The sequence below is a fragment of the Carlito syrichta genome, unplaced genomic scaffold (assembly GCF_000164805.1).
Source record: "Carlito syrichta isolate Samal-C Ts95f unplaced genomic scaffold, Tarsius_syrichta-2.0.1 Scaffold308899, whole genome shotgun sequence".
In the NCBI taxonomy this organism is placed as follows: domain Eukaryota; kingdom Metazoa; phylum Chordata; class Mammalia; order Primates; family Tarsiidae; genus Carlito; species Carlito syrichta.
Window position 1 is genome coordinate 108,837 of NW_007252995.1, and position 12,839 is coordinate 121,675.

Sequence of the window (12,839 nt, forward strand, 5' to 3'; positions counted from 1 at the left end):
GGCTCCAGTCCTGATCAGACTGTTCCCAGAAGAAGTGCCTCCGAGTGGTCTTCTCGCCGTCTCCTGATTCTCCGGTGCAGGTCCTAACCCACCCTTGGTCAGTGCTGGTCACCGACACTAATCCACCAACATTCTCCAGGATCCATCTGTTTTCTGCACAGGTCAAAGAGGAGAGCTGAACAGGGATGTGATGGGAATCAGAATCTCTGCACTTTTCAAGTTCTTGATGCACTAATCTCTGCAATCTCTCTAGGAATGTAGTTTTGCTTTTGGTTTACTATTTTCCTAGAGGCAGTTCCAGTGGCTTCCACTTGGTCTTTCCTACCCTAATAGCCCTTGCTCCACACGCCAGAGAACCAATGTGGGGGTTCTGCCAGCCGCTGAGTATGTCTATTCCAATTATGCATTCCACAACTGGGGAAATAACCAGAGGATGGGTTCAGGGACTCACTGGGCCCACTGTGAGATGAACTTGAGCTAAGACTCATTGATTACCTAACCTCTAAGTCACTGTTCTGATCACTAGACCACAGTGACATTTTGGGTCTCCTACAATTAGTGTTGGTTCAGTGTCTGGTAGTCCTTGAAAGGTCTGATTATGTTCTTTACCCCAAAGCAGTTGCCCTGATAAAGTGTCATAAGTCCCTTTGGGGAGGCTGGGGAAAGTTTTGACAGTGTACTAGGGTCCTTCCTCAAGGGGACCTACACTTCCCTTCACTCAAAGGGTTTTGGGTCTATAAACTGGCTCAAGTCTGGGAACTGAGGGGCTATGACTCTTTCTAAGAATCAGGTTAGACTTCTGTTCATTTGCTCTAGAACTTTTGTTTTATATAGATCAAGTAAGAATTTAATAGGCTACCTATCTATTTTACTTCTAGGAGCACCAGGAGTAATGCCAAAAGTCTGCAAAAGTCAGACTAATTCTGCTTGCTCCTTTGTCTCCGCTGTCCCCTATGGTAACCATGCCCACCTTGCCCTTGGCAATTGAGTGCCACTACTTGGTCCCTGCCACCCTGATATCCAATCACTCCTACTGCATTTAGGTTTCCCAATTAAGTGACCCAAGTTCCCACTGTGAGGTCTTGCCCACAGAGAAGAACGATCACAGAGCTCTCCAAGGATGCTGGGATTCCTCTCACTAATGTATTTCTTACAGTCATGGTGAAAGCTGTGTCTCAGCCGGGCTCAGTGGCTCAGCCTGTAATCCCTCGCTTGGGGAGGCTGAGGTGAGTGGATTGCCTGACCCTGCGGGTTCAAGACCCACCTGGGCAACTTGGCGAGACCTCATCTCTACAATAAATCAAAATTAGCTGGGCATGGCAGCGCGTGCCTGTAGTTCCAGCTACTTGGAAGGCTGAGCAGAAGGAGCGCCTGAGCCCAGCAGGTCAAGGATGCAGTGGCTGGGAGCGGCCCCTGCACTCCAGTCTGGGCGACAGAGTGAGACTCCAACTCAAAAAAAAAAAAAAAAAGAAAAAAGAAAGGTGTGTCTCTGGACACACAAAATGAACTGTCACATTAGGTGACCACTCCCCAAATTCAACTGATGAGTAGAGAATAACAAAACATAATTATAAACATTAATCAGTTGAGGGTTAGAGAGATAATGCAGTATATTTCACAGAATCCCTTTAACTTGGAAAATATTTCAATTCATTAGATAACATGTTTATAGATTCACAGTGTCAGACCCACATGACCTATCAAGAACCATTCTCTCTACAACTTCCACAAAGACTATCTGGTAATCATTTAGTTTGGACTATTTATGTAATGGTTGAGTACTGTCTCTATTTGTACCTATAGTCATAGAACTATAAAACTTTGAAGGTCACTTAATGTATGCATTTGTACATGAAATTGTTTCTTTTCAACCTTGGCTTTTAGCGTATATGAGTTTCTATGGGTATCTGAGTTCTTCTCTACTTTGTTATACATTTAAAAATATACATATAATTTATTATGCATATTTTATAAGGTAGGTGTTTTTTTCCCTTTCACTATCCACATCTTGTTCTTCTAACTGGTTATAATAAAGAAATAAATGTTCAAAAAGTTATCTTATAATTTCAGTGAATAAAGGTTTATTCTTAGTCTTTAATCTTAAAGGTATTTGAGTAAAATATAATTTTTTTGTTTTTAGAAAAAGGGCTTTGTGCTTTTCCAAATATTTTAATTCATTTAAATTAAATTCAGTGAGCCAGTGTGACCAAAGGTTTCCCAACCACTGTTTAGGCTGCGCTACATTCCTAGAATAGACTCTCTCTTCCTGTTATTAAGTTAATCTCCCTTTCATTCCTGAGAGTCCTGTTTAAAATATACATCTCAGAGGTCACTGTTGATACTTCCCACTATTCTCTTTTTTCTAATGCTGCTGTTTCTGATTATATTTTTCTTGAAACTCTCTCCTCTTTTGCTTTCATAATACTCTATTCTCATCTTTTTTCTGCTTATCTGAATCCTAGTTGTCTTTTGCAAACTGGTCTATCTTTCTAAATGTGGCCATTCTCCAAAGCTTGGTGCCCTGACTGTTCCCTCTCTATAGACTCATCCTCACATATTCTCTCAGTATCAGACATTATCTCTCTGCTAACAGATATCAGGTAGCTCTCCTGAATTCCATTCTCTCACCAAAGGTCTGGTTACACAACTTCAGCATTTACTGGATATTCCTAAATGGATGCTCACTATAACCTCAAACTTAATAATTCAAAAAACCATTCATCATTATTTTTCCCAAATGGGTTCTGCCTTTCAACTTCTATTCCATTCGATAGCATGAGTAACTAACTATCACAGTCTTCCCAGCTAGAAAGATTAGAATTTCTGTGACTTACCTTCTTTGTGTCAGAATAGACTGACGGAATGTAGTACCAGTCTGGCTCAGACAGACTTAAATTTAATTCCAGGACTACCATTACTTATTGTGTGGTTTGGATTAGTTACTTACCTGTGAGCCTAGATCCTCATTGTAAAATGAGATTAATAATACCTATCTCAGTCAGGCTTGGTGGCCCAGCCTGTAATTTCATGCTTTGGAAGGCCAAGGTGAGTGGATTGCCTGAGCCTGCAGGTTCGAGACCTGCCTGGGCAACTTGGCGAGACCTCACCTCTACAATAAATCAAAAATTAGCCGGGCGTGGTAGCACGCGCCTGTAATTCCGGCTACTTGGAAGGCTGAGGCGGAAGGATCACGGAGCCCAGCAGGTCGAGGCTGCAGTGGCCAGGAGTGGTCACTGCACTCCAGTCTGGGTGACAGAGACTCCAACTCAAAAAAAAAAAATACCTATCTCATAGGATTGTGAGTGTGTACACATAGGACATACTGGGCAAGCAACAGTCAATCTTATATCTAGTCACTCTGCAAATGACACCTATTCATCTTTGAAGGTCTCTCACATGTAATCCTTTCCCAGTTCTAACTCTTTATCATGTCTAGATTACTCTAATTACTTCTTTGCAGTCTGCCTTAAGTCTAGCCTTTTCAATCCATCCTTTGTACTGATGTCAAAACAATCTTCTTAAGTAATATATTTTATCAAATTATATTCTTACTAATAAAATTTTCAACAGCTTTTTATTCCATCAATCAAAGTTCAGCCTTCGGCTGTTCAAAATCTACCCCCTCAGCTATTACTTCCCATTACAAATAAGGTGAACTGGCCTCAACTGCCCACCCACACACCAAGCTCTCCCCCACTACCCTGCTGTTACTCAGGCTGCTCCTTTTCTCTGCTCTCACTGATATTCTCCTTTCCTGACCACTAGCTGTACTTGAAATAGACTCCAAGTGCAATTTACTTATGCTCTACACTGGTTTTTATTTCCTTCTATTATTTAACTCACATTAATCCTCTTCCCCACTCGGACAGTCTGTGGTTTAGTACTGATGACTCCCCCATCTACTACAGTGTATCACTATATAACCAAGCAGACAATAACTTCCAGATCAATTAAAAGAACAGGAAAAATAAAATAATTTCTATCAGTTGTTTTGAAATAACATGCTTCAATAAGAGTTTAAGAACTTGCACTGTTTGTTATTGCTTACGTTGCATAAATTTTTGTCAGCCTCAAAAAAGTAAAAGTTTCTAGAAAATAAAGACAAATGATTAACTTTTTCTATATTCCCATAAAAACCTAACACATCATTAGCTACTTAGTCTAATATTTTCTGATGGTATCATGTAAATGATAAAGCTGTCTAGAGTAAAAACCTTAATACGTCTTTGTTTCCAACAACAGACAGCATGATTTTCAAGGTAAGCTAGTTATTTATCATCCATAGGAGAAATTTCTCTAATTCACATATTCCAGGATGATTCTCTCCTTCCCAATCTCTTTTCCCAGCTAAGAACACTACTACAGTTAGCCATCATGATTGGTGAGTCTATGTCACAGTGTTTAGTAAATAAAGACCAAAAGTTTTTTAAAATGGGACAACCTAGTTCTAATTAAGATCAGAGGTAAAATAATTTTCAGCATCCTCTATGGACAAAGTCCTCAAATATGCCTACCATAATCTGCTGCTGTATAATTCAGAAGTTCAAATTTCCAGTGTTTATAGCACGAGTAATTCTGGTACATGTCAAATATTTCTCGGGTAAATTGTTGGCAGATATCACCTAAAAGAAAATACAAAAAAATCTAGTTAGGACAAATTTCTAAGAAAGCCAGCCTTAGGTATGAGCCCCTTAGACAACGAAGAATAACTATTTCCAAAGTCAAACACACGTAACGCTTTTAAAGTTACAGTGTTATCAAATCAAGGTAAAATTCAAGTATTTTTAAGATCATTTACAAAAAAATAAGTTTACTAACCCCCAGTAGTTCTTCCAGATGTCACCTCTAAAACAACATCATTTTTGTCATATTTCTCCTTTGGCACTAGACTCTGGAAAAGCTGGAAAAGAAAAAAAAATAGCACTGGTGTGTACATTTTCCCTGGTATAGTATATTACTTGAACTTAGACAAAAGCTCCCAAAACATTTAAAAATCAGTAATTAGCAAAATCATATAGCATCTCAAGAGAAGTAGTCCTAAAATGCAATAAGTAGATCTAATTAGACTTAAAATAGGTGATGAGTTCATGTTAACAATGGAGTTACTTGTCAAGACATTTTTTACAATGCTATCAGGTTATCTCACTTTTCTAAAATGCAGAAGTTTAGATCAAAGTCCAGAGTGTTCCATTCAATTTTCTTCAGATTTTATCTCTTACCATTAGTTCTGAACAGTAGCATCTTTTATCTAAAGAATGAAGTGAGGCTTTGAAAGTCTTCATTTGGAGAGAATGAAGACTTTTTACATATGATTTTGTGTTCTCCATAAAACACCATGCCACGCCCTGTCTTCTCAGCAATTACTCTAATTAAAGACTATGTAGAGGACTCCCAAGATAAAGTTCAAATAGAGTTTCTCAGCTGTGACAAGAAAAAAGGGGCTTCCTAATAAAAAGAGTAACCACCAACTTTACTCTCAGGAAGAAAAAGCAATTTCATTATGACTAAAAGGTCTTGCAAATTAAACTAAAAGTGCCGGTGTCATGACTCTCCCTACTCTCTGCTAGAAATGGTATAGTTTGTTGGAGAGAATATTACACTAAGAGTCAAATATCTGCCTTTGACTAACTGGTTAAATCAGTGATAAAGACAACCGATACCTCTACTTCACTCACCTTAGCCCTCAAAAAGCCCCTCTCCCAGATTCCCACAGTAAGGAAGACTAGGTAGGAAGATAGCAAATGTGACAGAGAGAAACAAGGTATATAGCACTGCGTTCTCCATTGTCTTTACAGACACACCAACCACTGAGCTAGAAGGAAAAGAGACCACTACTGAAGGAAAATTTTCCACTTCCATGTCTAGGAGATGTCAGTTAATGCTGATAGAATATCATGAACCCTGAGAGACTCCAGTATGGCAGACTCTTACTAGACCTAACTAAAGACCTGTACTAACCAACCATCTCTACACCCTTGGATTCCATTCTATCCAGGTTGAAAATGTTCAGTCCTTAACACAGTCCTTAACACAGTCACCTCTCCCCCTTCTAACACTTAAAACTCTCTGACTCTTCCCCATGGAGATCTCAAGTTCTTTACTAGCATGTGTTCTCTTGTTTAACAAATTAATAGACTCAGCTTTGAAATTTTTTTTACTGTAGGGGTCTTTGTTTCATTCTTTGATGTCACAATTTCTTCAATCTCACTCTGCAGTAAATTACAGCACTCAATCCAGCTTGTCATCAAGAACCCCTAAACTCCGACTATATCACTTACCATACAAGAACACTTAAACTCCAACTATAAGCCGGTATTTGGAAAGTACTTTGAGCAACAAAGCAGAGTCTAGCAAAAACAGTATTCATTTGTATAACACTATTGAGATTAATCTGTCTCCTAATACCTACCTCTCTGTACAACATGTTGATTTTTTTATCAATGGTTTGCCTTTCTTCCAATGCAAGTTCTTGTAACTGCTTCTCATCTTGTTTATTTAGACCTAAAAGCCAGCAACAGATATAATGGGTAAAGTTTTAAAAATACTTACAGGGAAACTCTTTGTCAACTAAGTTTTATTTAAGCTGTGAAGGCAAGGGACTACACAAATGAGTATTTAGAATAGTTGGAGAATGTCAATTAACAAGCATTTGCTAAGCATTTCCAAAAAGCTCAATGTCAAAAACAGTATGTTCTTGCCCCCCCGCAAAGCTTGTGATTTGAATGTCTATAAGTGATTACAGAAATCAGCACAATCAAACACATTTAAAAAGGGACTGGCTAATTAAATATAAACACAAATAAAGCAAGTTTGTGAGAAAATTGGGGTGAGTACTTCTTATCTAAAAGTGGCAGCCATATCTTGGTACATTGTGATGTGGGTCCAGCACAGCAGAACTTCCATTTTGTCCAAGAGAAGAAATAATAGTTCAGAAATAAGAACTCTAAAAATCTCTTGATATGTTCATATCTAGTACACATTTTTTTTAGAGACAGTGTCTTGCTATATTGCCCAGGAAACAGTGCAGTGGCTATTCACAGGTGTGCTTATAGCATACCACAGTCTCAAACTCCTGAGCTCAAGCAATCCTGCCCCAGCCTCCCAAGTGTGTGCCACCATGCCTGGCTCAGTACAATATTTAAAGAAAAATATCACGTGGATCAAACAAAATGCATTTTTGTAACCTATACTTTATGCAAGCAATGGTTCTTTTTTCATAATTTCAAAAGCAGAAAGTTAAAGCAAGGAACTCCAGGAAAACAAGATAATGATATAGTGGCCAAGTACGGTGGATCCCATGACCTTTAGCTCCATTGCTTTATATGTCTAGAGACTTCATTTGTCAGTGATGACAGCTGCAGATTGAGGTAGAAATTTTTTATACTTAATAATTATAAAGAAAATAGAAAGGAAAAAATCAGAATTATAAAGGCAAGAAGGCTCTTTAAAATTCTTCTCCAGTCATGGAAGTCTCTTTAAGGTCTGGTGGGATTCTATGCCTCATTCAAGCTTTCAACATTTAAAACTTACTGTGGCTGAGCATGGCAGCTTATGCTTACAATCCCAGCACTTTGAGAGGCTAAGGCAGGAGGATTGCTTAAACCTAGGAGTTTGAGACCAGCCTGGGCAACACAGCAAGACCTCACCTCTACAAAGCATCAAATTAGCCAGGTGTGGTGGCATGTACCTATAATCCCAGCTACTCAGGAGGCCGAGGTGATAGGATTACCTGAGCCAAAGAGGTTAAGGTTGCATTGAGCCATGATCATGCCACTTCACTCCAGCAAGGGCAACAAAGTAAGACTCTGACAAAAAAATAAAAATAAAATAAATTACTTACTATGTGTTAAGCACTCTGCTAGTTGCTAGGAAGACAAGAATGAATAAAACGTGGTTTCAGGCCTAAAGGGGCTCATTATGGTAGGAAGGATGGACGTATGTACATGACAACAATATGTGATGAGGGCAATGCCAATGTGCCACAGGGGCACAAGTGATGGGGCCTGACTCAGACTTTAACAATTAAAGAGGGCTTCCTAGCTAAGGTATCTTCTGAACTTATTCTAATTATGAATCATCGGTTGCAGAATTGTAATATCACCACTGGCACCACATTGTGCACATATGCCACAAACAGAAACCAGATTGACATTACTCAACTGATGTCTGCCAGTTCAAAGACATCAGAAAAACCTCTGATCTGCAATCATACAAAAATTATTATTATTATTATTATTTTTTGTGTTGGAGTCTCACTCTGTCGCCCAGACTGGAGTGCAGTAGCCGCTCCCAGCCACTGCAGCCTTGGCCTGCTGGGTTCCGGCGATCCTTCCGCCTCAGCCTTCCGAGTAGCTGGAATTACAGGCGCGCGCTACCACGCCCAGCTAATTTTTTGATTTATTGTAGAGATGAGGTCTTGCCTGCCCAGGCGGGTCTCGAACCAGCGGGCTCAGGCAATCCACTCACCTCAGCCTCCCAAAGGCACAGGATTACAGGCTGAGCTACCGAGCCCGGCTTAAAAATTATTTTTGTAGTCTCTTATTATTTGCTATAAATGTGTAAAATCCAATTCAATTTTATTATATCAAAAAGATTTGGGAACCTATTATATCCTATGTTTGGTGCTATAGGAGAAATAAAAATGAGTTAAGACACAGGCCTTGTCTTGAGGAACAGACAATGGAGTTAGAAGCTGAGGTTAAGACAATTACATAAAGGATTATAACATAAAACTGAGAAAGGTGACCATACTTGTTTTGCAAAGAAAGACTGAAGTCAAAGTATGACATCCAAGCCAAACTTTGCAAGAGGACTGACTTTTAACAAGGTAAAGCTGGTAGGTTAACAATGTGGGCAAATACACAGGCATAGGATAGAATGAATATATCCAGGGAATGGCAAATTGTCTATTTTGATTGGAAGGCAGAATATGCAAAGGGAAGTAACAGCCGGGTTCGGTGGCTGAGTCTGTAATCCCGCCCCTTTGGGAGGCTGAGGTGAGTGGATTGCCTGAGCCCGCGGGTTCGAGACCCGCCTGGGCAGCGAGACCTCATCTCTACAATAAATCAGAAAATCAGCTGGGTGTGGTAGTGTATGCCTGTAATTCCAGCTACCTGGAAGGCTGAGGTGGAAGGATCACTGGAGCCCAGCAGGGTGAGGCTGCGGTGGCCGGAAGCAGCCACTGCACTCCAGTCTGGGCGACAGAGTGAGACTCCAACTCAAAAAAAAAAAAAAAAAGGGAAGTAACACATTACACAGAGAGGCTGGGGTCACTCTACATAGGCTTTAAATGCCAAACCAGGAAATCTCTATTTATAGGTTATGGGAGATACCAAAAAAAGTTGAGCAGGTGAGAAATTTGATTGACTGTATTTGGACTGGAAAAGTCTAAAGGTGGGCTACATGTTAGGACTTGATTGTTATCATCTAGGTCAGAGATGTAAATGAAGATAGAAATTAGTGGAAAGAACAGAAGGGAACTCATGCAAGTCACATTACAGAGGTAAACTCTATTGGACTTTGAATCATCATGAAGTAGGTAAGAACAGAGGTTCTGGTATCTCATTACTTGGCTAAGTGACAATTTGGAAATTTAATCTTAGTTTCTTCATCTATAAAAAGGGGATGTGTCAATAATAATCCCTACCTCATAAGGTTATTCTGAGCATTCAAAGGAGATATTTGTAAAGTACTTGGCTTAGTACCTGGTACATAGTAAGACTTAGTAAATGTAGCTATTATTACTATTATAATAGAAAAGCAGAATTGTAGAGCTAGTAGAATCTTTAGAAAATGATCTAATCCAATCTACTAATATTATATATTATATAAACAAGACTGTCAGAGGTTATGCCAATTCAATTAGAAAGCACCCAGTAAGCTCCTAATATGATGAAGTAACTTTCTCAAAACTAAATAGTTAACAGATCTGAGTGCATTATGCAAAAGAGTAAAAAATATCTTCTTTAAGCCTATGTGAGAGACTTGTGGTACCACTAACAAAAGGCGAAAAAAGAGTAAGGCTCTGAACATCCGGTACTTTACAGGGTGACAGTGACTAGCCTTGACATCACTTAACACCTCTTATAAAACAAATGGAGCACAGAGAAAAGTTTAGAAACTAAAGTAGGCTGGGTGTATTGGCTCACGCCTATAATTCCAGCACTTTGGGAGGCCGAGGTGTGAGGAACACTTGAGCTCAGGAGTTTGAGACAAGTCTAGGCAACATAATAAGACCTTGTGTCTACAAAACATCAAAAAATTAGCCAGGCATGGTGATGCATGCTTGTAGTTCCAGCTACTCAGGAGGCTGAGATGGAAGGTTTGCCTGAGCCCAGAAGGCTGAGGCTGCGGTGATCATGCCACTACACTCCAGCCTGGGTGAAAGAGTGAGAGCCCAACTTAATCAATCAATCAAAGAAAAAAATCAATAGCAAATATCTGAGTAAATGTTAAATCATGGGTTAGTTCACTGTACCTGTCTCTCAACTTCTATATATTTTTGAACATTTTCATAAAAGAAAAAATTCTGAGGCAATAGCAATATTAAGAAATACTAAAATTAAAAATTAAGATAAAAAGTTGCCTGTAGTCCAGCTACTCAGAAAGCTGAGATGGGAAGATTGCTTGGGACCAGGAGTTTGAGCCAGCATGGGGAACAGAGCAAGCCTGCGTCGCTATGCAAATTTTCCCCTTAAAAAAAGATAAAAAATAAATACCTCATTAAACAGAAAACACTATATATAAAATTAACTCAAGTAGACCAAAGAAGTAAATGAATGGGCTAAAAATATAAAACTACTGAAACAAAATACAGATGCTTTACTTTGTGATATTGGATTAGGCAATAATTTTTTAGATATGATATCCCAAACTCAAGCAACAAGAGAAAAAAAAAAGATAAATTAAACATCACCAAAATTGGAAACTGTAATATTGGCTAGGCGCAGCGGCTCGTGCTGGTAATCATACCACTTTGAGAGGCCAAGGCGAGAGTACTGCCTAAGCCCAGGAGTTCGAGACTAGCCTGGGTAATACAGCGAGACCTCATCTCCACAATAAATAAAAAATTAGCCAGGAATGGTGGCACATGCTTATAGTTGAGCTATTTTGGAGGGCTGAGGCAGAAGGATCACCTGAGTACAGCCAGTCAAAGCTGAAGCAGTGATGATTGTACCACTGCACTCCAGCCTGGGCAACAGAGTGAGACACTGACTCAAACAAAACAAAACAAAACAAAACTCCACCATACTTCAAAGGACACCATTAAGAAAGGGAAGAGACAAACCACACAATGAGAGGTCTTTGAAAATCATATATCTGATTAGGACTTGTATCTAGAATATAAAGAACACTTACAACTCAATAATAAAAAGACAAGCAAATTGATTTAAAAATGGGCAAAGAATCTGATCAGTCATTTCTCCCAGGAGGACATACAAATGGCCAATAAGCACATAAAAAGATGCTCAGCATCATTAATCATTAGGAAAATGTAAATTAAAACCACAGTAAGATACAATTTCATACCCACTAGGATGGCGATAATTATAAGGAAAGACAATAAGTGTTGGCAAGGATGTGGTGAAATTAGAACCTTCATACTCTGTGGGTGGGAATGTAAAATGCTATGTTTAAAACAGTTCTGCCTATTTTTCAGATCTAGAATCTTCTAAGATCTGTATATGTATGTACTTGGGTTGCCATGCTAGGACTTCAAGGTAACTTTGGAACAGCAACTTTGGAAAACAGTCTGGCAGTTCCTCAAAAGGTTAAACAGAGTTGCCACATGACCCAGCAATCTATGTTCATGAAAATACTTGTATACAAATGTGTATAGTGGCATTATTCACAATAGCCAAAAAGTGGAAACAATCTACTATATCAATTGATGAATGGATAAAAATGTGGCATATCCATACAATGAAAGATAATTCAGTAATAAAAAGAAATAAAGTATTTATGCATGGTAAAACACGTATGAACATTGAAAATACTGTGCTAGATAGGCTGGATACAGTGGTTTACGCTTTTAATCCCAGCATTCTGTGAGGTCGAGGCTAGAGGACTGCTTGAGCCTAGGAGTTCGAGACCAGCCTGGGCAACACAGCTAGACCTCATCTCTAAAAAAAAAATAAAAAATTTAGCCAGGCATGGTAGCATGTGCCTGTAGTCCTAGCTATTCGGGAGTCTGAGGTGAAAGAAACACTTGAGCCCAGGAAGTTGAGGTTGCGGTGAGTCATGATATATGACTTACACTCCAGCCTGGAAAACAGAGTGAGACATTGACTCAAGAAATGAAAATAAAAATATTTTGCTGAGTGAAAGACGACAGTTACAAAGGACAATATATTGTATGAGTCCATTTATATTAAATGCCTGAAATAGGTAAATCTATCGAAATAAAAAGTCTATTAATGGTTACCTAGGTCTGGCAGAAAGATGGGGCTTTGGATGTGATGGCTTAGGGGTGCAGGATTTCTTTTTAGGGTGATAGAAATGCTCTAAAATTGACTGTGGTAATAGTTACACTGTTTTGTGAATATACAAAAAGCCATTTAGATAGGCAATTGTGTGGCATGTGAATTATATCACAATAGAGCTATTGTTAAAAAAAGAGGGGGGTGTCGGGCCCAGTGGCTCATGCCTATACTCCCAGCACTTTGGGAGGCCGAGGTAAAAGGATTGCCGGAGCTCACAGGTTCAAGACCAGCCTGAGCAACATGGCAAGACCTCATCTCTACAATAAATTTTTAAAAAAATTAGCTGGGCATGGTGGTGTGTGCCTGTAGTTCCAGCTACTTGGAAGGCTGAGGAGGAAGGATCACCTGAGCCCAGCA

The 12,839-nt window shown here is 39.2% G+C and overlaps 1 protein-coding gene across 2 annotated transcripts in view; it reads right to left on the minus strand.

Annotated features, from left to right (window-relative positions):
• The window catches only part of MTRF1 (mitochondrial translation release factor 1), a 51,620-nt gene that overhangs the window by 32,113 nt on the left and 6,668 nt on the right, over window positions 1-12,839 (minus strand). For both annotated transcript variants that reach the window (XM_008066381.2, XM_008066382.1), the window contains 3 exons: window positions 6,410-6,501; window positions 4,819-4,900; window positions 4,515-4,622 (listed from right to left, as the gene is read on the minus strand). In XM_008066381.2, coding sequence (XP_008064572.1) covers window positions 4,515-4,622; window positions 4,819-4,900; window positions 6,410-6,501 — 282 coding nt within the window. The remainder of the gene's footprint in view (window positions 1-4,514; window positions 4,623-4,818; window positions 4,901-6,409; window positions 6,502-12,839) is intronic.